Below are 27,592 nucleotides of genomic sequence, written 5' to 3' on the forward strand. Positions count from 1 at the left end.
AAGAGCAATTTCTGCTAAATATGGGCATGAAACCAGTGAGCGTCAGCTCAAGTTGACGGTCTGTGAAGTTAGTGTCAAACCAGCTTATATATCGTTGTAGAATAACATTTCCGGTGTTATTTTTGCGCAAATTCATTTTAGAGTCGATATTAAAATTTCTGTGCTGCTATGAACGCAGCAAAACAGCGTGTCAGACACCAGTGAGCAGGAGCAGAGGCGGCAGGTTTGTGTTATCATTGCTCTCTCTGAAATTATGCAAAATATGCTAACAGAGCCTTTTTTCTCTGTCTCTCTGTTAAGGCGGAGGAGCTGAAGATGTCTCCACCTCCACCCCCAGCTCCGTGTCCTCCACCTCCTGCAGCGGAGAAGAAGAAGCTGTACCAGACCATAGCCAGCAGCAGGTGTCCTGTGGAGGGGGATCACACTGAGGCTTGCCTGCTCCTCAGACAGAGGGAGAGCTGGTGAGATTTGGCATAAGAATAAATAAAACCCTCAGCTAAATCTTTTCTGATGTCCTAATCTGAAAAAGTGAAAAACGAGAATAATAATAAATGGACTTGTGTCATGAAATCAAGATAGTTGGTTTCATGTCGCCAAACATCTTGTGATAATTTCACTCACTGACAAAAATAGTGACGAGCCAAAGTCTGAGTTTTACTTGGGTCACATATTGTGTATGTATGTGTGAGAACAGGCCACCACATTGCCTGGCCAGGGCAATCAGATTTGCAATCAGAGCAAATCTGATTGCCCTGTAAATCTGCGTCCAACATGTGACAGATTATTAAACTCTGTCGAGTGATAACAAGGACATCTGCTTCGCCTGGTGTCCTTTAATCTCTGTTTCTGCCGGACTGTTGGATGCTCCTGCAACACTAAAATCTCACCTGAAATACACTTTGTCAAAGTATTCATACCCTTTCCGTCTTTCTGTCAAATGACAACTACAATGTTTCAGTATTTTGTCTGGAGTTTGTGGTAATTTAGTACAAACTGAATTTGTTTGGCAATAGCACAGAGGAGAACAGCATTAATATAGTCAAGCATCAGGATAAAAACAAAAGTCTTTTTCACAATATTCTAATTTTTTGAGTCACAGAATTTTGGGTTTCCATTATCTGTTAGCCATAAAGATAAACATTACAAGAAACAAAGGCTTGGGATATGTCACTCTGTGTTTTCTATTCTATATAAGTTTAACTTTCTGAAATGACTGGCAGGAAATATTTGAATTTTATGCAATATTTCTTTTATTTTTTATTTTTGTAATGGACCTGTAAATTTCAATCTCACAAGAGACATGGCAACAAAACAAAAATAAATGACAACAAGTACAAGGTACAACAAATAAGAAAGAAGAAATGCAATAGACAGAAAAAAGAATTGCATAAATGTGAAGTGGAAGGAAAACATTTTATGGTTTGCAACATTTTTATAAATGAAAATCTGAAATGCGTGACATGCATTTATGTTTAGCCCTCTTTAGTCTGATACTTCTGCATGAAATCCAACCAAGTTGTAGCCCTCCAGCCAAGCTAACATGGCTAACACTGACTGTGTTTATCAGAGAAGCAGTCAGTAGGACAATACCAACTTTGCAGGAGCTCCAGAGATCCAAAGCTCAGGAAGGGAGAACCTGGTGACGTGAAAACAAGTAGTTGTGTACTGTTCTCATCTGGCTTTTCAAAGATGATGATTGTTATTTTTACTGAAGAACATGCAGTCTCTTGCGTTTACAGAATCCATTGGAGCTTTCTACTTTGATCCAGTCGCTGAGCTTGAAAATCAGTACCTGATCTGCTTAATTAAAGGGGAAAGAAATGTTGCGTCACTGACTATAATATGATCACGAAGCAACACTAATCTAATCTGTAGCTGTTAAAGGAGTTTATTTATGGCGCGTTTGCACAAATGCAAGTTTTAGACTGTTTACGCACAAAAATGCAAGTTTAGCTCTTGTACATTGGAACTGACCTTTAAATATTTTGGAGCAAAAGGTCATTTTGAACTAGACTGTAACAAAAATAATGTCAAAGTTGTTCTCAGGAAGTCATTTTCTTTTATTTGATGCAATGTTTCATTGGTTAGTTTCAGGCAGGACCTGCAGTGGTTACTAGTTAACAAGTACGTGCCTTCCCTCATCCAAGACGGCCCACAGTAAGTCCCTGAACCGAACGCTCTGAAACCTTCGTCTTAACGAGAAACCAGTGATGGAGCGTGTGTAGATCTGTCACTAAACACAAACGGAGTATTTTTTGTTTCCCTACAATGAGTCCTAAAACGTGACCCGTTCACAGCGAGTATTGATTCTTCAGGTGTGGCTTGGTGGCCCTGTGGATGGCTGCCCACCTGCGACAGCCGCAGCTGAGCGTCACCATGGAGACGGTGGTTCAGACAGCAGTGAGGAGGGGTTGCACCGCCCAGGGGGAAATGTTTTCAGGTAACCTCAGTGTGTAAGACCACTTGTTGCTGGAGCATTTTAAAGTTATTTTATTTGATAAAGTTTTGGATTCATTCATATTTAGCTGTGCCTTTATAACCACTGCTGCTTTGACCAAATTCACATTGATTCTGTTGTATGTAATTATTCCCATTTCAAATAATATCCCTGCTGCACTCTGTTGCTGCTTTCTATGCACTAAAATACATATATTGTACCTTTTCTTAGTTTTTTGTTTTTTTCAAAATACCCCTGCCCCTTTCTTTGGATCAGAGTAAGCTATTTTGAATACAGCATTATGTCTTCTTTGTTGGAAATTTGCACTTCTTGTATAGTTTCTTATATTCTTATTTTTTCTGTTTATCTGTAACTGGCATCTGGTTTAACTGAGTTCCCCTATGGTGGGACAGTAAAGGATATTTCTATTCCAGCTGTAGAAGCAGCAAAAATATCAACAAATAAATTTATTATATTATTTGTGTATAATATGTATTATAATAATTATTATTATAAAAAAAAATTTAAAAAATGGCGCTGGCTGCCTGCAGACGCAGCTCCTGTCGTGTGCTGTAACTGCGAAATAATTTCCCTGCTGGGATGAATAAAGTAAAAATTATTATTATTATTATTATTATTATTATAATAAGCTCCAGATTAGTAGAAAATAAACCTTAGATTGTGTTCCACTTAACTTAGAAATAAGATGCAACAAGGAGAATATACTTTGCTCCAAGAAATCAGTTAAAATGGAAAATGCTGCCGCTTTGTTTCTGTTTTACAAGATTCTGAACCCGGTGTTGTGATGTGTTGTTGCCGTTTGTTCTTGCTGAGCTTTCTGTATTTCCAGCATGTAACATGGCCCTGCTGGCAGAGGAGCTCTGTGTCTGTAAGGCTGAACTGCTGTCGGGAGGTCTGAGTGGCAGAAACTCGGCAGCCATCGTCGAACACCTGTGGAGCGGACAACCTGTTCTCATCCCGTATCCTGCTGCCAAATGACGGCAAATACTTTTACCTGCAACGTGCAGCTCCTTGACGGTATGCGCAGGTATGATGAGGACTTCAACCATGAGCCATGCCAGCGTCAGGGTTACAGGGCGCACTGGGCCGTTGCTTCAGGTAAGACCTTGTTGTTGGGCAGATGATTTAAAAAAAAAAAAAAAAAGCAAATGTCACTGAAAAGTTTGTCTCCATTTTTCATTAAGTGGATTTGGTTTAATTCCTGACTCACATCAGATCTTAACTTTAGGAGCGTTTATTGCAGGGTGTGAAGATATGTGATCCATTTTAGCTTTTGTGCAGTTTAATAAACACATAATTCAAAATAAAAATGACTTTCTGCATTAAATATTGTATTTGTTGACATCTTATAGAAAAAAACAAACTAACTAGATACAAGCAATTTCACACAGTTTTATGACAAGATGCTTTTACATCCCTGGAGGTTCTTCATATTAAAACTGAAAACTTCAGTATTTTTTTATTTCTTTACTGGGATCTTCTTTGTTAGGCTGTTTCTATTCTAAATCAGACTAAAGTTAAATGCATATGTGACAAAAAAAAACAAAAAACTAATTTGACAATAAAAAGAAATTCCCACAGTAAAATGTGACAGTGACAGCATCATACTGAGAAGTTGCTTTTCTTCGGTAGCATAGGCAAGCTGGTCGGTGCTGATAGGAAGATGGATGGAGCTAATGCTGCATTCCATTTGCACTCCAAACTGGGAAATTTTGACTTCCCAGTCGGAAAAATCAACTTGGAACACCACCTGAAGTCGGATTTGACACTGGGAGCAACTCAGCAAGATGTGGTGGAAACATGTTTGAGTGCGTCTAAAATCAGTGTTACAATCAGTATTGCATGTGCATCAATAAACTGAACAAATAAAAAGTGTTTTTCAAACTTACGGAAGTTTGAAATGATTGTAAGAGATGCTGTGAACAATGTTTGAGCGTTGCCATGTTAGAATTAAGTTTCATTTCGGTCTTTAAACTACCTTTACCTTAATGAATCTTTGCTCTCCTGAACCATAAACGTAAATTACCCATTGATCGCAGGTGTGCTCCTCGGTTTGAACCAGGGGAGCGTAAACAACGAGTACGCTCAACCAGATCCCTCTCTGCCCTGGCTCTACGTCGCCAAAGGCGGCCATCTTCCTTGTCCCATCACCAGCACGAGCGCCGCTGAGGTTTACATCCTCGCTAAGCAGGGCAAGAGCTTGCGCTACCAGCTGTGGAGTCTGGACAGCGTTGCCCAGAGCAACCGGCAGCTGAGGATGATGGACCCTCTGCGAGCCAACGATGGGAGCCAGTATGTGGTTCCGGAAGGAGGAGTGGAGGCCGGGCTCGCGGGACAGGTGGTTTTACTCCACACGAGGACTCAGCAGCAGGAACCACAGTGACGTTGCTCAAAAATACGGTTTCATCTGTTGCCACATCCTCCTGTTGCCACGGAAAGGATTGACAGATTGATAGCTCTGTCCACATGTGTTTGTAATGTGGACAAACACATTACTGAACGGTCGCTACGCAACGTTAGTATTGAGAAGTGTTTTCCAGAAGATTTTGTCTAATCGAGAACGAAAAGTGTCACAATCATTTTATAAATGTTTAGACAAGTGATAATGAAAATTGTAGACGTGATAAATCTAAAAAATATTTTTATAGTCTGAATAGCTTAATATTTCAGTTTGTACGACTGCAGTCCATTGCGAAACATTTTGAACTGACTTTCCCATCAAACAAACCTTAAAGTGTGATTGGTTAACCTTCACAGCAGCTTTAGCGTCGACCAATCACCTTGTAACAGTGTTAGACCCACCCACTGAATAATCAATTAAGCAAATACAACTTTAATCAATACTTCTACATTTAAAATATGTTTGTTATTGACTTACATATTGCATTCACAATTTTATTTAAATCATTTTATTTTGCTAATGAACTGTGGCACTTTTGGTCCTTGATTTTGTCTTTCATTTTTCTAACCTGGTTCAGTTTCTCCACTAACTGAAAACGATGAGATTTTACAGTATTTATATTTGAGCAATTTAAAATAAAATGCCTTCTCGTATTTTTCCACCTTGTTTTGATCTTCAGCTGCCTTGATGAAGAAAAAAAAAAAAGTTTCTTGTAGATCTTATTTTCAGTTTATTGCAATCCGTAATGTGGACAAAGCAGGGATTAACAATTTCATTAGTCTTTGTTTAAGACCTTTAAGAAAACAAACATAAAAAACAAAAACAAAAAAAACATGGTTTATATCCAGTTTTCTTTCTTGGAAAGTAGCACCCAGTTTGAGAACCTGATTATTTCCCCACCTCACAGAGAATTTGTGGGCTAGTAATACTTTGTAAACATTAATACTACATTTCCACCTGGTGTGATTACTATTTAGAGATGAAAGTGTTTATTTTATTTTCATTACGTCAGATTTATGCAGTGCCAAAGTAAATTTTTGTACCAAGTTAAAGAATTGCATGCAGACCCTCTAGAAGAGCGGCCGGACACCGATCGATTTCCAAAACATTATTATTATTATTAGCACTGCTATGGTATATTACAGCATTGTTTCTACGTAAACATGCTGAATACTAGCATCAGACGCTACACCATCCAGTTTAGTGTACCAAAACATCCTCGTCAAAGGTCATGTCATCTCAATAATTATTTAAACTTAGACAAAGATTTTCCAGTCTGTTGTTCTAACGAAGCCTCTTAAAAGCTCTAACACATTCATCTTACCTCTAGTTAAATTTCACCCTTTATACCACCAGTTTGTTGTAAAATCCCCAAAGCAAAGCTGATTAGAGGAAATCTAATTCATGTTCAGCTGTAAACCAAGCACACACGCACGCACACACACACACACACACACTCACACAGAGGCACTGCTTGTTTTGTTTCAATGGCTTTTTGAGGATCCACAGTGCAACAATTTCCAAAGAGGAGCAGCTTGGCCAAGCTGCTTACCGTACATTAAGAATAAAAGAAAAAAAAAAAGTAAGTCACTGCATTGTGTCATACAAATACTACTGGATAAAACCGTTTCTAAAAAAGGCAAAACTTTTAAGATTAGATACAAGTCAGTTTATACTTGGGTGAACTCTGTGGAGGGAGTCCTTTGCACTGGAATGATCAATTATAAAAAAAGTTGTTAGGCATAGGAACTTTACAAATATTAAGAAGGTTATCCCAAGGCCCAAAAACAAAAAGATTAAATTAAGCTATTTACATACTGAGTTAGTTAACACTTGGTCTCACCAGTGTTTTAGTGTTGCTGTGTGCTTAAACATAAAAAGTGGTCCATCAATAAAAAAAAAACAAAGATCTTGCCAACACAGATTCTGCAGAGTCAAGTTCATGGATGCAAGACAATTTGCTGTGTGCAACAACATCCAGCAGAGGGGGCTGCTGAGGAGGGCACTAGTGTGTCTTGGGGAGTGGGTTGGGTGAAAGTTTTAATTAGTTTGTAGCATTGAATTCTCAGATAATAAGTCAACGTGAGAATATTTAGATATTTAGTCTTGTACGTTTCACAACCTTCTGCTCAGAAGCTCTTAATAATGCATATCAACAGTCTTTTAGGCATGTATCACTTTGTCCTCCTGACGTTTCCTCTTAACCCGAGTGGATTAAGACACTTTGATGATGGCGTACAAAGATTTCAACGGCGCCCAGTCGCGTCACGCCTCCTCCGAGTTTTGATCTCCATCGCAAGGCGTCCGAGGCAGCATGCTGCCGAAGATGTTGATGAGGTTGTCCATCCCCCACAGGTAGCCGTCCTCCCTGTTGCCCTCCACCCAGGGCGTCCTGTGGTCCAACGTCATGGGGGGCGGCAGGGGAACCGTCTTGCCGAAGTCGATCATCCAGACGCTGGCCTTTCCGGATGCGTCGTGCACGAACAGAAGAGAGCTGCCCACGACCTGCGACAGAGAGAGAGAGGGGGGGGTTGAGGCGTTGCGGAAGGTGATGAGAAGACGCAGCGGGCAGACAGGAAGGGGAAACGGGCTCAGGGAGGAAAGCGTGTCCTCACCTCATGGGTCCTGAAGAAGTCCGACTTCTCAAGAACGGAGCGCAGCTCTTCCAGACGCTTCAGGTAACTTTTCTACAAAAACAGTGGAGGGATGTGAGAATGTGAGAACAAAAACAGGAAATGACACCTTTTTCTTTTTCCTGTTAGACGACGTCTGGAGCGTCACCTACTTCTAATAAACGCGTGTGAGTCGGGTTGTTGTTTGGACAGTAAACATACAAACAGCAGTGTGTTTAAACTTCGCATAAACACTGGAGTTATGGGCAACTCGTTTGATTGGCCAACACCTGCAGCGACTCACCTTCAGACCAAACAGATTTTCTAGAGTAGCTGTAGCTACAGACTGGGGGCTAAAATTTACTGATTTAATTCATCACATGTTGCCCTACCAGTAAATAAATAAAGTTACTTTAGTTTGTTTAGAATATGAATTAAAAGTATTATCTCTTAAATAGATCTTTTTTTTAATTGTAATTAAGAGGTGACATACTGAAGTAATCACTGATCAATTTATTATTAAGTCATTCTTGGTAGAAACTCATTCACCTTTTTTGTGTGAAAAAAGTCACTTTCTATTAAAAACTATTTTTAAATGTTTTTTTTTTTCTCTCTTTTTTGTGGTCATTCAGTTTGTTTTCAATTCTCCTGAATAATCAATTTATGGGGTTTCATACCAGGATCTGAACGTCGCCGTCAACAAAGTCCTCGAAGGCCTTCACCACCTGCTCTCTGTGCTTCGTCTTCTTGAAGCCGGTGTTGCACGATCCGTCACCTTTCTGTTGGAAGAGAGGGGGAAAAAAAAAAAAAAAAAAATGTACTTTTTGTTCCTGAGATTTGTTTTACAAAGCCACATTTTAAACCTATTGAGACCGTGATTATTTAAAATGTAAAACCTAGACTGTTACCAATAAAGCTAGATTAAAATATTTTTTTACCTTTCACTCATAAAATAATTGTGACGTTGGGTTTTATTCTAGCTGGATCAAGTGAATATATTATTGATCAAGTTCATTAAAACAGCGGTTTAAATTTCTGAAGTAATATTTAAACACGACAGAAAGAGGAATATGTCTGAAGACCAAATTGCTTTATGGGTAATAGTTAGCCCTTTTTTCCTGCCCAATATCATAAAATATATAGTTTATATTGAGATAGCAGTAGATACAACAAGTAGGCTGTAGAATAAGAAATAAAACTTTAGAGCAGCAAATTTTGCATAACCTTTTGGAAAAACTTCTTAATATTTTTGATATGTACTGAAAGAACTAGGTTTTCAAAATAAAAAACAAAAAAGGGTGCATATAATTACTCTAATGGATGTTAATATTTGTGGAAAAAATAATTAACAAAAGACAACATTCATAGAAAAATTAAGTAAAAATTACTGGTACTTCTATTGAAATTCTGTTGTAGGAAATAAGTACAATTATTCAACTTAAGAACTAAAAAACTGCATTATATTTATATCTAAAACATCAGTTGGTTCAAAATTAAATCAAGCAAAAGTTACGAAAAGAGCCACTTTGCAGACCCCTGTCTTAAGAAAATGATCATTGTATGAAATATGTAAAGTATATTTGTATTCCCATTATATATCAGACTTCTCCAGGTGTACAAGTGTGCTGTATATCTTCTCAAGCATTTTAAAAAGTTAAAATAGATTTTTATGACTAGGGTGCATTTGGCGTCGCAAAAGAATACGCAGGCATTTTGTTTAGTGGTATTAATATCCATTTGCATAACACAAAAGAGTACATTCAAAGTCATCCTGGTTTACATAATGCAAATTATTCAACCACATTCTTCTTGAAGGAGTGACCCATTTCTCTGTGGAATATGTTAAGCTCTTCCTGAATACAGACGGAGGGAGTGGAGGGGATGCTAGCTGTTGGGATAACCTTAAGAAATGGGCGATAAAGACGGGAAATCCCAGTTTGGTTGGTTTGAAGTGTTTCACATGAAAAGAAAAAAACGCTGAAGGATGGACTGAGGCCCAGGATGCTGTCCTGGCAAGTTTCGTCCAGCATAGTTCCTGTTATCAGCTATCAGTACAGACTTGATGTTGCCTCGTTTGACACTGCTCTATCAATTTAGATTCTGCTGAATTCACCAGAAAAAAATCAATACAGAAAGGTTGCAAAATAAAAAATCACTAAAGTCATTAAAGAGTGTCATTTTATCCTTTGTTTCTCTATTTTCCACTCCGACTCCACAGTCCGGGCGTTTGGTTTATTACCAGATGATTTGCTGAAGCAGCAGCTGAATGCGATTAAACGCTACAACTATGACCTTTATGTTGGCTGTAAATACCTGTCTGACAAGAAAAAAAAAAAGCTCCACTGCCAGCGTTTTCATTTGTCTTTGAGGTCTGCAAATAAAGCCTTTTTGCCTTTGATGAGCAGGATCGGATTTATTTTTTTATTCAAGAGAACAAACAGTCCTCTGTACAGCTGCGTGTCTAAACACCATTTGCCATTCCCACTGCAGTTCGTCTTGTCAAGAAGAGATCCACTCCCACTCTTTGTTTACTTCTTGTAAAAACATGCCGCACTATTTATTGCTCAGCACCCCCGAGTAGCTCTGACGCCAGCAGTCAGACACGTTAATGCCGACGGACGTTCGGAGACGAGGCTGACCTTAATGCCCTCGATGCGGAAGCCGAGCGTGGCGGTGGAGCTCAGCGTCTCCCTCCACCTCATGTAGCGAGGCTTCAGGACGCCCTGCTGAGCGCGCTCCTCCTCGGTGGGGGCCGCCGGGTCCACGGAGATCATCTTCTCGTACATGTCTCTTCGCAGACGTTGGCACTCCTTCGCTTTTATCAGCTCCTCCTCCAAGCAGGTCCTGAAATCGGAAGGTTTACTTGGTTAAATTGGCTCACTGTGTTGGTTTCTTTCATATTGCCCTTATTCTTCTAAATCTGGCCCCGTCTGTGGTCAGTGTAGAAATATTTCACTCCCGGCTCTAAATGCTCACCTGCTGCCCATCTTACAGTCCATGATGGAAGGCATGTCGAAGTCAGTCAGCAGGTCGTCCATGATGTTGAAGTCCTGCTCGTCCTTGTGTAGCACACCATAATACCCGGGGACGTAGGGACGCAGAACGTCCTTCATGAGCTTCTCCAGACACCGCTGCTCACACTCGCAGTAGCGCTTCAGCAGACGGCCGCCGTCTCCGGCCGTGAAGCTGCCTTCAGAAGATAAAAATTCTGATTAAAAGGAGCAGTTTGACATTTTGTGTTATGAACATGTATGTTTTTTTGTTTTTTTTTAAAAGCAGATTGAGACCACTTTGTTTTACTTCTTAATAGTGTTAACTAGTGTTAAAAGAAAGTTTGTGTGTCGATTAAACAGAGAAATCAGCTGCAGAGAGGTTGCTTGGTTGGTTTTTGCCACCTTTGGACACAGACACACGAGCTGCTTGCCCTGTTTCAAGTTTTCCCTGTTTTTCCATGTTGGGCTGAACTGACCGGCTGTAGATTTATTTACCAAACAGATACAATGGAGGTTTCAATCTTATCTTCCAGTTCTAGGCAATAAGCATGATAAAAGTGCATACCTGTGTGGCCAGCTAGCTGCACCCACGAGTGACGGGGCTTTAGCGTAAAGGCTAAAGGGGAAAAGTGAACCATGCTCTTCAACTTGCTCCAGGATTTACTCTGCAGACAGAAAAAGAAACATTTCCATCCTCGTTAAAAAAAAAGAAGCAGAAAAAGAGGAAGAAAAACAACAAATCTGAGACCCTGATTGATCTGCGGATCCGTTTTAGTGGTCTCACAAAGCACCGAGGGAAGTCCAGGCCACAACAGTGATTACTGATTAAAGGAAAACACACCCTGTTCTCCACACACACATATCAGCAGACATTGGACAAGCTCTCCCCTTTAAACCAAGGCCGGGTGCACAACATACTCGACAAAGCCCATTCATAAAACATTTACCAAAGCCACTGTGTCGTAAAACAGAACCTCGCTGTCTGAAAGCGTGTGACGGTGTGTGTGTGTGTGTGTGTGAATGCAGCGGTTATCTATGTTGGGAAAGCTGAAATCGAGGACAGTGTGCAACAGGAGCGTTGACGCAAGTCGTTTGAGGAGAACCAGACGTGCATTGATTAGAGCAAGAGTGTGTGTATGTGTGGGAAAGCACGACAAGTAAGACGGTTTCTGACAGGAACATGCTAGTCGGTGTTTTACACAACTGCACACAAACACAAACTGAGCAAATATTTCACCGGCTAACGACGAGCGCAAGAGTGTGATTAAGCATAATCTGAATCGCTGTCCTGATTTTGGAGGACATAAAACTACTGAGTCAGCTCAGGTGAGCAGTAAACTGCAGGTACAGTGAGCTGTAATCATAAAATAGTTTTTATTATTATTGCAGGTTGGTTGGTGTGAATAGTTGTTCCTGTCTGCGTCTGCATTCTTCCACCAGCTGCTTCACTGAAACTGTCACAATTGAGTTATTTGAGTTTATGCAATGGTATTTTGTGTATAATAGTTTGACAGCTCCAATAAACATTCATTTCAAACCACTTGGTATCATTCAGGGGGTGAAAAAGATTAATCACAGCACTACTAAACGCTAAACTCCTTCCTTCTAATTTTTTGTGATGTGCCTGATTCAGTTTTGTCTGCAGTATTAAAAAAGAATAAATAAATACATTTGGAGGAGCTTTAAGGATTTTAATCTTTATTTTATTTTGGGGACAAAAATATATTGCTATTTTTAATTTTGTTTTTAAAACATAAAAGGGCAAAACAAAAGGTTTTGTGTCAGATGAAAACATGAGGTGAACGAAGGCTGAGAGTGGGAAAAAATACATTTTTAAGATCTACAACCAAAGATTTCAGTAAAAAAAGAATTTAAAAAAAATGTTGAAAAACAACAAAACAAAAATCTACTATTAATTAAAACAAGCAAAAGTGTTTGTTAATCAGGAAGTAAATACATATAACTATAAAACTACACATATAATTATCTAGCCAACACATAAAAGTCCATATTTTTCAAGGCTTTCCTCCGATTTTTAAAACGTTCTGGATATTTTTGAATGACCAACGTGTTAAAAATAAACAGGTTGAATAATAATTGGGGCTCATCACCTGTAGGTTTAACAAAAAAAAAAGAAGAAAAAAAGAAGTGTATGAAATATTGTTAAATTAGCTTCATGAGTGAGGTACAGAGACGCTTCAATGCTTTTTGGCACCTGGACTTAAATACTTCAGCACTTGGACTTGTAAAATAAGGGGTTAAGGATCCTACAGTAAATGCAAATTCTTCAAAGCAATGTTTGTGTATGTTAGTAGCTTTATTTAGACGGAGGGAAAAACAGGTTTATTACATTGCTTTGTCTAGAGTTAAAGTTGTAAAATGTGATTTCTTAATTAGCATTCATTCAGCCATACATAAATAAAAATTTTAAAAATCGGGTAAAATGTTAAAATTACAATGTGATTAGGTAAATTAAAGATGAGGCCAGCAATTTCTATTTAAAAAAACCCACATTACTCAGATTTACCAGATTTTTGTCACTTAGAAATATGGAAGAAGGAACAAAGTCTGGAAAAGTGAAACACTCGGGTCAGACGGTTCGTCTGGTGTTAAGCGCCATCAAGATTTTCATCAGGACTGCAGATTGAGGTGAGAATGACTCAAATGGCAGCACAGTTGCAGCACACTGTTACTGCAACCTGCGTCAACTTTAGAGTCAAAAACAGTGATGAAACTATCCCTGTCCTGAATTTAACATGACCAAAATTCCTGTTTCTTGTGAAAACCCGTTTCACTAATCCAACCACAAACTGTACGTCTGGCCGGCACATGAGCACAGAGAGAGAAACAACTAAGAAGGAGACGATGTCTTGTACTGTAAAAGGGGCTGAGTAGTTTCTGTAAATATACTTTACAACACCCGACCTGAAAATACCCGATTATTCCTCAATATTTGCTTCCTTCTGATCTACACTCTGCTTTGTTTTTAGCTGCTGGCATCTCAAAAAAAAAAAAAAATTTACTTTCCAGGAAATGGAAAACAACTCCTGCTTCTGAATGTAAAATTAATTTGGTGAAAGTTACATGATCGTTTTAAAACTTTGTACAGGAAATGTATCAATGAACAGAGGTTTGACTTTCACAAGAAAACCAAAATGACCGATGGAGGGAGAAGAAGAAGTTTGTAAGCAAAGGTTTGTTTTAGTCGCAAACATTTTATTCAAACTTATTAGAAATCTTCCCCACATCTGAGCATGCAAAGATGAGGCATAACATTATGACCTCCCAGGTCTGCAGCCAAGTCGCTCTCTGCACATCAATAAACCCGGCCATGACCCTGAGACCGGTTCTGCTCCTACCTTGAACTATCTGACAAATACAGAAAACCGCAGACAGGGAACACAACAGGAGCTGCACTTCTCGACACGGTTTCACACAGTCGTCAAACAGGATTCAGAACTTTTATCAACGTCAAGGTTTTTTATTTTAAGGCTTCAGTCATAAGATAAAAAAGAAAAACAGTAAGTAAACAAACTCCAGAGAAACCGAGTCTCCTTAGATAGTCACCTTTAATTAGACACGTCCAACTTGTCAGGCGAGATTTTCTGAATACCAAACGTCTTAAAGGACAGTAAGATGGATAGGCAGATATCATGCCGTTCTGCTGAAGTTTTGTTTGTCCTTTGTCCTTTCCATTTAGTTTCGATCTTCTTTGCTATTTACATATATAAATGTATTATGACATTTTGAAGTGTGTGTGTACATTTAAAACTGGGATAGGTTTTAAAGCTGCAGTGTGAAACCTTTACGTAAATATGCATCAGTTCAACCTGTCACCATGTCGTGTCAGTGTAAGATAAGACAGACAATCTGCGGAAAGATCGAGTTCCTCCATTTCCTCCCTGAGCTGCGATTGCTGTCTAAAAGGAAACAAAAAACAAAAATGCACTGCTCCCGTTTAAAAATTAAAAAAGAACCAGAACCAAACGAGGAGAAGCAGCATTTAGCATCTATGAATCACAAATTTGGAACAAACTTCCAGAAAACTGCAAAACAGCTGAAACACTGACTTCGTTTAAATCTCGACTAAAAACCCACCTGTTTAGGATTGTATTTGAAACGTAATCAATTACAAATTTAATGATGGAACCTGACTTAATGCTGTGTTTTGATTGTTGAAATTGCACAAAAATCCATGAGGGATGGCAGAGTCCCAGAGCAAAATTCTGTCAGAGGTGTACGGAGCCTAGTGCCGGAAGAAAAACGGCGAGTGACTGAGGGTCACTGCGTGTAACACAAACCCTGTAAATTCTAGACACTAACAGGTACCATAGAACTGCACAAAAACCCGTGAAAGAGGTGATTGGAGCCTTGTGCCAGAAGCCCATTAAAATGCTGTCTGCATCGTTTTAAACTGTGTGATTGTGAGTGGGAATTAAAATAGCAATAGGTATTTTGTTCCATATAACACAGTAGGAGTGTAACAGGTAAACCTTCTATGGATGCAAACTTGACTAAAAACCCACCTGTTTAGGATTGTATTTGAAACGTAATCAATTACAAATTTATTGATGGAACCTGACTTAATGTCGTGTTTTGATTGTTGATTCTATGTTGCATCGTGTTTCTGTGTTTGATATGATGTAAAGCACTTTGAAATGCCTTGCTGCTGAAATGTGCTATACAAATAAAATTTGACTTGATTTGATTTGAACATAGTGATAGTGTTAGAATAATTATGAAAAACAGGAGGGAATGTTAGAATAATTATCTAAGTTCATTTACTTGTGAGTTTATTTGAAAGGTTATGTTTTCATATTATTATTTTGTGTGTAGTTTAGTTGACTTCTTTTCTTCTGTGAAATACTATTAACCATTTGTAGGATGTTTGCCTGGAGGCTAGAGACTTTGACATTCCTGTGGTATCAGCTTCCATCTGTAATTGATTAGTTGTGGTCAGTTGAATGCCCTTGTAAGGGCATGTCCACAGGCGGTGCCAGAATGTAAAGACGGTTGGTCAATTCTCTGTGTGAAGAAGCCCAACCTCCTTTTTCTATACAATAAAGAGAAATGCAGAGAAAGATCTAGCAGAGTTGATCCAAGACAGTGTTTTACAGCGATTTGTCGCGTCTCGGATCTTCCCTCATTTTCTGCAGAAAAGACAATTGCCTTGGTCTGAATCTTTGCTAGATAGGAATTAAAATAAACCTATCAGATAGTTTTAAGAAATATGTGAAAAACAAACTTTTTATTTTTGCAAGGTTACAAACTGTTATTGTACACAAATATTTGTCTTAGTAACAAGCTAAATTTAACCTGCGGAGGTGGCATCTATAAATACAAACTGTGTTTACACATCAGATCTGCACCCTCAGTCCAGTTTTATTGCCTTTAGCTTCTATTAACACAGCGTTTCTCAATTCCGGTCCTCAGGCCCCCTGCCCTGCATGTTTTAGGTGTTTCCCTTCTGCTACACACCTGGATTGAATCTATGGGTGATCAACAGGTTTCTGCAGCACTTGATGATCATGCAATCATTTGAATCAGCCGTTCTGGAATAGAGGCACATCTAAAACATGCAGAGCAGGGAGGCCTGAGGACTGGAATTGAGAAGCACTGTATTAACAGAACATGGATTGACCTGAGAACGGCCTCCGTGGCGGATGAAAGCCGGGGTGACAGGAAGGTGAAGCTGCAGCCTCTCCTCTTACATTTCAGAGTCTCTAATTGCTTCACAGTAGAGCTCGATGTGCTCTGCTGTAAGGTCGGATGTACTTTGGTAAATCAACCAGTGCTGACGAAAACGCAGCTCTGACGGACGACAGGCAACAGCGTCTAAAGGAGGTCGCAATAAATGTTTGCAGTTATGCTCTCTCGGAGGTACTATAAGCTCAGCTGCATCTCCCTCCCACACGCACTTTAAACGCTGAGGTCACATTTCGCTCCACTCAGTCAGCCCTCCGCTATCTCGGCTTTCCCTTTTATGTAACTCGTGACGCCTAACGCACAGCTCCGTTTCCTGATTCTTTGTCCTCAGCACCTCCAGCTGACTTCCAAGAGCTCTGACGTCGACAAAATGTTCGCTTCCCGCAAACTTCCCCTTTCTTTCTAAAGGTTATTTTTATTTAACATTAATCTAACTCAAATAAAGTCCCCCCTTGCCTACTTTTTTTCTATGTTTTGATTCATTTATCTCAACTGATGTTGAAAGGTTCATTTGCTTCAGCAATTTAACTGACTTGCTGAAATAAGCTTTAATTTACTGAGATTTTTGTGGGCAGAGTCCCATGGACAACAACAGCCTTCTTAAACATTTCTTAATACAAAAAAATATAGGCACCTTAACGTCACATTTAATGTACCTTAGCAAACAGCTCCAATATCTCCTGACTTTGGCAATTTGCCCATAGAAATTGTCAAAGTCAATCACTTCTTTTGCATAATTACTGATTGTATCTCTAACCAAAAGTATGATGAGTATGCTCTTCCTGTTGGCTAGCTGCAGGCTTGTGACACCTACAATTTACAAATAGCTAAGCAATCTGTTGAATGACACACAGATATTCATCTACAGGATAGTTATCTACCAATCAAACTCGTCACCTGTGATGTAATTTACTCTCACAAACATGGCAACATGTTCCCAGAAGCAACGCTGGATTTTATCTGCGTTTTTTTTTTTTTTGCCTTCTAGATCCATTTCCTACCTGGTGGACGGAGCACAGGTTCAGGACGAGGCAGACGCTGGCGAAGATGCAAGCCATTCCGGAGGCGAAGCGAGAACGCAGCAGACACGCCCAGCTCTGCGCCATCGCTACACCATCAAGCGGCACCATTAACTTCCCTGTCTTCCTGACGCTCTGAGAGCCCCGCCGGTCATTGAAAACCCACTTTCACCAAATGGGCTCTCGGTTTCACGCTAATGTGCTGCCTCAGTCGGGATGTTAAATGTTGCATGGCGATCAGACTTGGCTCACTCTGATGACTCCTCGTTTCCTGCAGCCACTTTAGGACATCCCAATTCACAATCTGTCCGGTTTCAACACTTTTATCTTTTTTAAGACACTCTTCCTTTGCTTTCTTAACACTTGAATCTCTATTGTGTCTGACCTGCAGCTAAAACCTCACACTCTCTCAGCCCCAGGTTTTCTTGAACTGATAATTTTTGTTTTGCCTTCTTCAAATCTTTCATCCTGTCCAACTGAAGGTACAGCGCTCCACACAATGTGCCGTCTTCTTCTGTCCTCTTATCCTCTAATCCCCCATGGCTGAGCCAATCTCCTGACAGATGCATGACAGACATGACAGCGTGGGGGCAGGGCTGGCAGGGCCGGCAGGGCCCTCTCCAGGCAATCCCTGAGCTTCTCTTTTGTCTACATGACGAGTTCTTCACCAAAGCATGGAGGTGCGTGTGTGTACAGAGACAAAGAAGAACCTGTCAGGCAACTATCGTGAGCTGCAGGAGGGACAGGTACTGTTAGCGCTCCCTTCTTGAAGCGTTTCAAAACCACATCCCCCTTCCCTCGACTTCAAATCTTCAGACTTAGAGCAGCTCGGCCGGGTTTTAGTGGCTGCACAAACATGATCGCAGTTTGAAATTAAATTAAATCCTCTGAAAACAACCCTAATGATAACCTATGTTGCATTTTGAACAGTAACGTAGCTAATTAATGTAGTTTGGCTTTCATGCGTAATGTTTCAGATACTTTTTTGATGATTGTAGTTTGTAATCAGCAGCGTCGTGTCATCCCTCCACCACCACGGTTTAAAAACGACCCAGAGGAAACCCTGTAAATGAAGCAGCAACATAGAGTCGTCTTTAATGTTTCTGGGTGTCCCTTTACTTTGATCCATGTGATATTCCCTGAACTTGTTGCTACAAAATCCTCTAAAAATGTATCAACATCGATACTTATGATTCAGTTTTAAAGGCCGCTGATTCATCAGCTTTCCCACCGAATGTCTGTGCATTTTAGATGTGACACAATCTTTCTTGGAACCTGGAAACTTTGTGATTGGGGGCGAGAAGTCCCACAGAAAGTGACAAACTAATCATAGTTTTCTCTGGATGTCTGGAGCATATAGTGATGCACTGATCATATAATGAGAATTTTAGACCGATCCCTTGAGGTGTGGGATTAAGGAGCAGATTATTAACCGTGCGCGATATCAGTACTAACCCTTTGAGCAACATACTATAAATAATATACAAGCACAAAGTCGCCGAAATGAGCAACTTGTACAGCAACTGAAGGACAAACCTTAAGACTATGTGCAATAGATAATTATCATAATTTTTTCACCCTGGTTATGGCTTTTTTACATCAAGGAATAAGCACATTTTGTTTGTTTTTAACCGCTTTACAGACTAGCCACAATATTTCTTTGAATTGTGCCACCATTATACTCCAGTAAGATATCGCATTTAAATAGTCAAACCAGTTTAGATAAGAAGTCCTAAAGACGAGAAATGACTGATCCAAAACTGAAACAACCTGCTGCCAAACATCAGATCTGTCCAGGTCATTGAGACTTTAACTTATACATTTTTAAATATGTTAAATATTTCTTTGAAATTAGATTCAGGATGGACTCCTGCGATGTTCATTTAATGCATTTTGAAGTTTTTTTTCTGGAAGATGTTACAACCTGTCATTTTATAGAGCGTCTCCATTGTTTTCTGAACAACCATTGAACTGGTTCTGTATAGACGTTTAACTTTTCCACCATCTCAAACCCAGTCTGCCCATTCTTCTCTGATTAGAATAATGTCCATATTTAATTGGTTGCCAAAGGAGTGTGCATCGAGTTGCTTTTTATGACTTCGCAACATGGATTTTGTGTATAACAGCTGTGGGAGTGCTGCGTGGGACAGACAGAGTCTGCAGCGTGGCTCATGACTTGAGCAGCATAAATACAGTAGGAACAATCAGCGTGTGTAGGCTACACGTTCCAGGCTTCACTGCGTCATTTATTTGTCCTATGTGAATGTTGATTTTCCTCTTATTTTTTCTACGGCTCGATGCGCCTCATGTTGAACCAGTGGAAAATGCTAAAACTTTTGTTAAGAGCCACTTTAAAGGGAGAGCAAACTACTGTTCCATACCGGAGTAATCTGAAAACAATATACAATGGCACACTTATTGTTGGGATGATTATACATAGGAATTTGCATCTCATTGCATTCAAATGTCATGGACAGAGTAGATACTGTCATGGACAGATACTGTCTGTGAAGGAAAAAAAAACACAACAAGTCAAGGAGGGGGAAAAAAGAGAAAAGAGCCATATATGGTAAAGACGTTGCCTAGCAACCGGCTCAGCCTTCAGCTCAATTTTCCATGACACACACGCAACTCTGAACGCAAGACGGCATAGCTGCAAGTGAGAGTGAGCCGTTATCCCTGTCCGTCACAGGGAGAGCGACATGCAAGACGTAAGGTTTGGCTGGGAGTCTGAAGGCCGGCCATTAAAGCAGCACACACACACACACACACACCCACACACACTCGCCCTGTGTGGAGTCGCTTTAACGTAGCTGTAGCAGAAAGAAAAAAAAAAAAAAACAGGGCCCGTCTGCAGCCGCACTTATCACAAACCACAAGCCAGAATCATCCTGTTTGCTTCAACAGCGAGACTGCAGCTCCTTCGGTCGCTCTCTTCCTGGTTTTAAACTATTTAAACCCCTGGAAATTACTGAATGACTGAAAATGACTGAAACATGTAGAAATTTGAATTCCACATGATGTTCCTGTCACTTTACTCCAAGTAGCTGACTCAAAGAGACTCATTACAACAGGTGATTTCAGACTAATCACTGTGTACTTTCAGAGTTCAGTAAATGCTGAAGGTTTTACAATACAGAAATAACAAGTTTAGTCATTTTAATAATGATTATGCGTAAAGACTATTATTAGAACTAGTCAGAATGGTCTCCAGATCTTCAGTAAAAACTCCACACTTTATTGGTTTTGACGTAAAACTAGTAAAGCACATAAAAATAATGCAAATTTATTACTTCAGCTCTCTGTTTTTGTTTGAAACACAGAGAAATAAAAAAATACATGTGTAAAAAAATCATCAGCTAAAAGATGTAGTAGGAGAATTAGTTTTTTCTTTTAAGCGAGAAAAAAAAATGCCACCAGCTGACAGAAGGTGTGCAGCAACAGGCAGGGGAAGGGCCAGAGAAAACTCTGGAGTTTTTCTCATTGTATGTCAATAAATAGACTTCAGATTTCACATCCGTTTTAAACACATTATGGTAAGCTAGCTAAGCATTTCTTGTTGCAAATATGTGAGACATTTTAGTTTGCAACTTTGTCGTCTCTTTTGTTAAAATTTTCTAAGAAAATAAATAAATAAAAATAACTCCTACAGACAAAACCCCTGACTTAATTTGGATTTTTTTTATGTAGACCTGGTGTTTCGCATCAAGTTTTGTTTTTAATTGTGAATCTGTTTTACAGTGTAACAGCAACCAGAAACTTAAGGCTCACAAAGTATTTTGAGTTATCCTCATTCATCTCTTTTCAAGGAAAAGAATACCCCGACGACCGTCAGCCATTCATTGTGTGACAATGATTGCAGGTTATATAAATAAAGCAAGTCTACCACAACGCAACACGAACATCACCTTTCAACCACATGAAAATGCCTGGATAGTCAAGATTCCTGTGGCTGCAGGAAAAGGAGCGCAGAGATGCCATTGCTAACAGAGACATCCTGTCTTCATAGCATTCCGAACATGTCTAATCAACGGAGCATCAAAGCTTCCAGCCATCAGGGGACAAAACAAAACAAAAAGCTCTTCCTCAATGGAAACTTTAATCTTTGAAGGAGAGCCAACAATAAGTCACTGTTCTATAATTCTGTCCTTGATAGATTGAGCAAAGTCATTTAAAAATGTGCCGCCTGTGAGAATGAACGGCCTCAGAGCTGAGCTTATCGAAGCCAAGTGACCCTGAGGCGTGTCGCTGTTGAAGAATACAAGAGGTGGGGGGTTGGAAACGAGAGCCGACTTCCTCCCAGTTGAGTCAAATGTTTTACAGTCATCTGTTGTCGTCTCAGCATCATGAGTCAAGCAGCTTAACTACTGAAAAACAGAGACGAACGACGTTAACCCACCTTTGTTTATTGCGCCGTTTAATCTTTAACCGAATGCCAACACAGAGGCGACGCAAAGGCAAGCTGCTGAGTAACGAATGCATTGCTTTTATCAGCACTTAAAAATATTGAACCCTACACTATAAAAAAAAAAATCCCTTTGTAAGGTAGTAAAATTATTCATATTCCAAAGTGGTGTGTTAGTTTGTAAATATAAAGTTTAACAGGAGGTCAAATTAAGACCTAGCCTACACACCTTGAAGTAGAAATTAACCTTTATGTAGCTAATCGTTATTATTTGTTAAAAGTACAGTCTGGGTAAGAACAGTAAAGTAAAGTTGGTGGTATACTTTAATGTTTTGTGTCATCAATAAATACTTCAGCTAATTAAAAGTTAAGACCTGTCAAGTCTTGTTGGGGAAGTTTGAGTCAATCAACGCAAGAGTTTCTCATTGCTAGCTTAGCAGCATTGCTAACGCTAACAGCAAACCAGCTATGAAGTTGAACTTATTAAACCTCAAGCTGTTTTTGTGCATGAGCGACACCTATTCATATTTTCTTATTCATTAACTACATATGCAAAGTCAATAACCTGCTCCTCAACACCTCCAAAACAAAGGAGCTGGTGATCGACTTCAGGAAGAACAAAACGGACATCCAGCCTCTCACCATCAGTGGGACCTGTGTGGAGAGGGTCCCAGTGTTCAGGTTTCTGGGCATGGAGTTGGAGGACAAGCTAACCTGGAGCACCAACACCAAGGAGCTGTTGAAGAAGGAACAGCAGAGATTGTACTTTCTGAGAATACTCAAGAAGAACCGTCTCCCCTCAGACCTGCTGCAGGCCTTCTATCACTGCTCCATAGAGAGTGTGCTCACGTACAGTCTGTGTGTCTGGTACGGCAGTAGCACATCTGCGGACAAGAAGGCGCTCCAGAGGGTTGTTAGGGCAGCAGAGAGAACCACAGGCTGCCCCCTCTCCACTATGGAACAGATTTACACTTCCAGGCTCCACAAGAAAGTTTTGGACATTTTAAAAGACTCTTCACACCCTGGCCATGGTCTCTTCCAGCTGCTGCTATCAGGCAAGAGATACAGAGCAATAAAAACCAGGACAAATCGCCTAAAAAACCGTTTTTACCCGATGGCAATCATGGCACTAAATTCAAAGGCATAAGAACTTCTGCTCTTGACACCACTTTGTTAAAAATTTAAATTGTGTTGCGACACCTCCAGGCGCTGCAACCATCTTCTGATGTCTATTTATTTCTCATTTTGTACTATTTATTTCTTTATCTTTGTATATTACGTATATACACATAACCTGGATCTTAACTCGAGTCGAGCAAAACTCAATCTCGTAATCTGTTGATGACAATGACAAATAAATCTTATCTTATCATATGTTAATGTGTAAAACATTAACATATTAATCAGGAATACATCCTTTTTGCTTTGTTATTTTTCCAACGGAGGTTAAAACAGGGGAGCAAAATCATCTTCATGATTAGTTAGCATCAAACTAATTTAGTCAAATATCTACATTATAAAAACTTAAACCAACATCTACTTAAATGGAGCGTAAGCAGGATAATTGTACTGGTTGGACTCCACCAGTGTCCTTTATCCTTTATCAGGGCAGGATCTAGACCTTGACATGAACTGTTTGTACATCCCTGACTAAGAAAGGTGTGTCCTATGGTGAGTTGTTTCTTTACACATTGAGTAAATACTAGGAAAGTTTGGAAATCTGGGGTATCGGATGTTTTACACCAGTGCACACACGCATCCTGTTGCACCATGTACAGGGTTCCTATTTGGTTTCTTTAATGGGAGAGTTGCATGGTGTAAATAAAAACTGTCATGCTTAGATGGAAAGTTGTGCAATATTTGCCTTGGTGTTTTTGGCAGTGGGAACCGTAAGACCTGTTTCTGACTTGTTTCATGCCATTAAAAGGGGAGAAAGTAATAAAACGCCAGCAGTAATTCGCTCCAACAACCTGATTGCGAACCAGTGGTTTGCAGAGTGTGGTAAAATAAAAACAAACAACAAAAGGACACTTACCCCTGAGCCGTCCCCTGCGCTGCACGGAGACCGGGTCGGGGACAGGCTGGACTCGATGTCGCTGCCGGTGAAGTCGTCCTCGGACTCCTCAAAGGAGGAGGCTGAGGACAGGCCTATGGAGGAGGAGGTGGACAGCTTCCTGGGGTTCCGCATCAGGGCAGGAGAGCCGCCGCAGCCGCTGTCCGAGCAGGGGGACTCGTCTTCCGCCTGGAGATCAAAACAGGAGGGCTGGTCGGTCGGCAGGGCCGTGGTGCCCTGGCAGCGGATGGGGCTGGTGTCTCTGGTTATGATCAGTTTCGGTATCGTTCCAGGAAAACTTTGCCTCGGGAGGCTCTGGCTCGTCTGCTCCGGGTGTTTTACGCTCTCGGGTCCGTCCAGGCAGCCATTGTTCTGATCCCCGGCGCAGGATTCGGTTTGAGTCATGTCTCCTTTCATGCCATCGTCCAGTATCGAGAGCCCACCGCGCAAATGCTGATCCGGGGGCGAGCAGGTCGAAGTCCGTTCAGCGTCCGGGTCAGAGGTGAGGAGGGGGTTCAAACTCAGATCAGCCCCGAATCCAGACACAAAGCGGTTCTTGTAGCTTCCCCCCACTGGCTGATGCTCCATGTCCCCGGCTGGGGGATCCGAGGCATGGTCTTCTCGCACGCCGGGGCTCGTTTCACCGCTCCGCGTTTCCAAGCCTGGCGCATCAGCTGAAGTAGCCTCTCGGCTCACGGCGAGCTGGACCGCTCCGACATGGCCACCGAGGCCGGACGATGCCTCGAAACAACCCGTGGCTGCTCGATACTCCCCACTCGCCGATGCAGCCTCGTCTCGGGGCAACTTCCCTGCTTTGTGTCCGCGGCGCGCCGCTGGATCGGCGGCCTCCGTTCCGGGGCCCGAATCCTCCTCGGTCTGACTGGGGTGTCGCTTCCTCCTTCCCAGACAGGACAGCACTTTGTTTCTCATTGGATTCCTGCTCAGCTGCTCGCTCCGCGGCTTCCTTTTGCTCCTGAATCTGGAGCTACTGAGTCGATGAGGCGTGTCGCTTGATTTCCACTTCGCCCCGCCTGTGGTGGCGGTGCTGTGCGAGAGATCAGAGCGCGTTTGGCCCATCCCGCATGCCGTAGTGATACACACACACACCCTCAATGTGTAATCAAAAACATGCTACTCTGCCCACAGTACTTTAGTAAGCCCTTAATCACCAATTCCATATAATAAGATTGGAAAATCCCGAATTAGTCCACGCCTTCTCATCCACAGGAGGTCTGGTCAAATCTGTAAAGAGAAAATACATAAATATCGTTGAATAGACAAAAATCTGGTATTTTCATCACTACAATCAAATAATTTCACCTGAAAGGGCAAAACATAACAATGAAATCATAGGTAAGCGATAAGAAGTCCTGTTGCTCCAGAGGTTGACTTCTCATAGATTGCTGTATCCTAGCATATCGATGAAAAGTGGAACAGAAGGACAAAGTGTGGCAGGAAAATGTGAAAACCAACTATGTTAATCACAGCCTTGACAGGATTGCTAAGAACAGCAGATTCTAGAGATAAGTGGAGTCGTAAAGGCATAAACTGTGACTGTAGTCGGTGCTTAAAGAGCCAAGGCAGACGGACATTTCCGGGACATGGGCTACAAATGTCACACTCCTTACATTAAGCCATTTCTGAACCGGTACCAGTATCAAAGCCATTTAAGCTGAGGTGAGGAGAAGAATGACTGGATTGTTGCTTAGTGGTCTAAAGTTTACGTTAATAATGTACATGTTGTATTCTATTTGGAAATCAAGGTCCACAGGCTCAGTAGAGACGCGCTTTCATCGCCGTGCCACACTGCATTGATGCAGTAATTCAAGCAAAAAGACCCCCAACAAGTATTGAGTGCATGTACAGCACAGAATATGGATATAATCTTCATCAGGGTAACATTTATGTTCTGGAAATCCTTTAAATTGGTATTGTGTAATGTTCTAATTTTCTAAGAAACTGAACCACAATCATCTAAAAGGATCAAAAATAAACTATTGAAATATATCCATTTATATGTAATAAGCACATACAAACTACACCTTCTGAACTGAATTTATTTTTTTATTTGATTATACTGAACTTGACTCAATAATACAGTTTATATTCTTCTTCACTGCAAATCTAGAGGCCTGCAACGACTGCTAGGATAGCAGATAAATGCAGCATGTTCACAGCAACATATCATGTTTGATCAAAAAAAGAACATGAAACATCTTCCACCTTCTGAGCTAAATCTGTTTACTACTGCCCTCCTGTGTCTGGATACAATTCACAGCCCTTCATTGACATCTACAGTGTTTTGTTTTTTTTTAATCCGCCAAAGTGTGCTTCGTGTAAAATAAATAAAAAATTGAGGCAATCCTTTATTTAGATAGCAAGAGTTCAATCATCACTATTTTAGTTTTTCTCCATTTTACAAGATATACAACTGTAATGAAAACCCTTTCAAAGTACAGGCACACCAATTAGATTGTCAAGCTAATGAATCCGTCTGGAGTTAAAGACCATTTGCCTTTTTGCTCCGTCTGTGACTCACCGCAGAGGAATCGCCAGGCCAATAAAGTCAGCCAATATTTGCCGGTAATTAAATCAATATTTGTCATTCATTAAGCATCCGCCTGAATCAAGCCTAGCCAATACGGAAACTTCCTGAGCAGCACTGTGTTGGGCTTTGTAGATGGTTAGAAGTGTCAAGCAGCAGACTCTACACACCTGGGTTAATCAAACAGCTGCAGGCAGACCCCAGAGGACCGTCAGACTGTCCCTCTGTACAAGGCTGCATCCGTTCATGAGCAATGAGTTACGACCAGCATGTTTCTGAGCAACCAGCTCTAACTTCACCGTCTGTACCGACAGACCCTAGCAAACCCATGCTTCACAGCAAATGAAGGTGTGAAAGTACTTATCCCAGGTGCAACTGAACAAAACAAGACAAATGGCTCCTCAGACATTTAAATATGAGCAGAGACTCATTCCGCTCTTGGCTGGAATGATTTTCACAGATCCTTCCTTGTTGGTGGAAACAGGAAGGACCAGCCAGCAGTTCTGACTGAGTCACACTTGCCAGATTAAATAAAGTTTTAAATGTCTGAATTTTGGACAATTTGATCTGTGAATAAATTACACACTGTTGCATCATGGGAATCTGTGTGTTAACTGGAACTTCCACTTGATACAGATTTACCTTGGTTTAGGCATTTTGATGCGAGCCAGCATTTCTGATTTGATTATTGGATCGTTAGTAATCCTGAATCATTTTTCTCTGGTGTTTTATTCAAGCCTTTCTGTGTCAATGGTTGTGTCGTTTGTAGCCACCTTTCTCCATCATTTTCCTTGTACTGCATTGCTGAGAAAAGTCAAGATGCACATTAGTCTTTGAATTTTGTTTTGGCGTTTCAATGTTAAGATGTAAAACAAAAGTCAACTGATCTGACTTTCGTTAATTAATGTAAAATACCTAAAGTTTAATCGTCCTCACTTAAAATTAAGAAAATTTCTACTTAAAAGGTCAGTTGCTTTGGTTAGTGAACATAATGGGATTTTATTTTGCGGAATTACCACCAAACTTATAAATGTCTTCACGTAGCACCTCTTGTAATACTCAATTTTTAAAATCTTTGCAGACTCGCATCTAAAGACAACTTAGGGAGCAATTAACCTAACAGTCATGTTTTTGAAGTGTGAGAGGAAGCCGGAGTACCTGGAGTGAACCCACGCACGCACAGGGAGAACGTGCAAACTCCATGCAGCAAGACCCCCCTTTTGCTTTGATACGGGTAAACAGAATTCAGTACAACAGATTGCTTTCAGAGGTAATCTAATTTGTAGTTTACTTGTGTGTAATTTATTCTCATCATGAAGACAGATGTAGTGTGGAGGCCTCAGATGTTTTCTAGAGAACATCGGTCAACAAACGTCCTGAAGACGACCAAGGAGCAGAGC

The 27,592-nt window shown here is 40.6% G+C and overlaps 2 protein-coding genes across 3 annotated transcripts in view; one reads left to right on the forward strand and one right to left on the reverse strand.

Moving 5' to 3' along the window:
* actmap (actin maturation protease) lies at window positions 1-6,429 on the forward strand. Its single transcript, XM_028045139.1, has 8 exons — window positions 1-223; window positions 301-461; window positions 2,089-2,157; window positions 2,316-2,440; window positions 3,288-3,417; window positions 3,486-3,556; window positions 4,498-4,881; window positions 4,954-6,429. The coding sequence occupies exons 2-7, from the start codon at window positions 316-318 to the stop codon at window positions 4,839-4,841; spliced, it is 885 nt and encodes a 294-aa protein (XP_027900940.1). The 5' UTR covers window positions 1-223; window positions 301-315; the 3' UTR covers window positions 4,842-4,881; window positions 4,954-6,429.
* The window catches only part of itpkcb (inositol-trisphosphate 3-kinase Cb), a 24,038-nt gene continuing 2,022 nt past the window's right edge, over window positions 5,577-27,592 (reverse strand). For both annotated transcript variants that reach the window (XM_028045138.1, XM_028045137.1), the window contains 7 exons: window positions 23,630-24,889; window positions 11,030-11,129; window positions 10,448-10,661; window positions 10,111-10,315; window positions 8,149-8,250; window positions 7,475-7,546; window positions 5,577-7,364 (listed from right to left, as the gene is read on the reverse strand). In XM_028045138.1, the coding sequence (XP_027900939.1) occupies window positions 7,125-7,364; window positions 7,475-7,546; window positions 8,149-8,250; window positions 10,111-10,315; window positions 10,448-10,661; window positions 11,030-11,129; window positions 23,630-24,724 (2,028 nt within the window). In that variant the 5' untranslated portion in view covers window positions 24,725-24,889 and the 3' untranslated portion in view covers window positions 5,577-7,124. The remainder of the gene's footprint in view (window positions 7,365-7,474; window positions 7,547-8,148; window positions 8,251-10,110; window positions 10,316-10,447; window positions 10,662-11,029; window positions 11,130-23,629; window positions 24,890-27,592) is intronic.

Source organism: Xiphophorus couchianus, chromosome 18 (genome assembly GCF_001444195.1).
Source record: "Xiphophorus couchianus chromosome 18, X_couchianus-1.0, whole genome shotgun sequence".
Classification (NCBI taxonomy): Eukaryota; Metazoa; Chordata; class Actinopteri; order Cyprinodontiformes; family Poeciliidae; genus Xiphophorus; species Xiphophorus couchianus.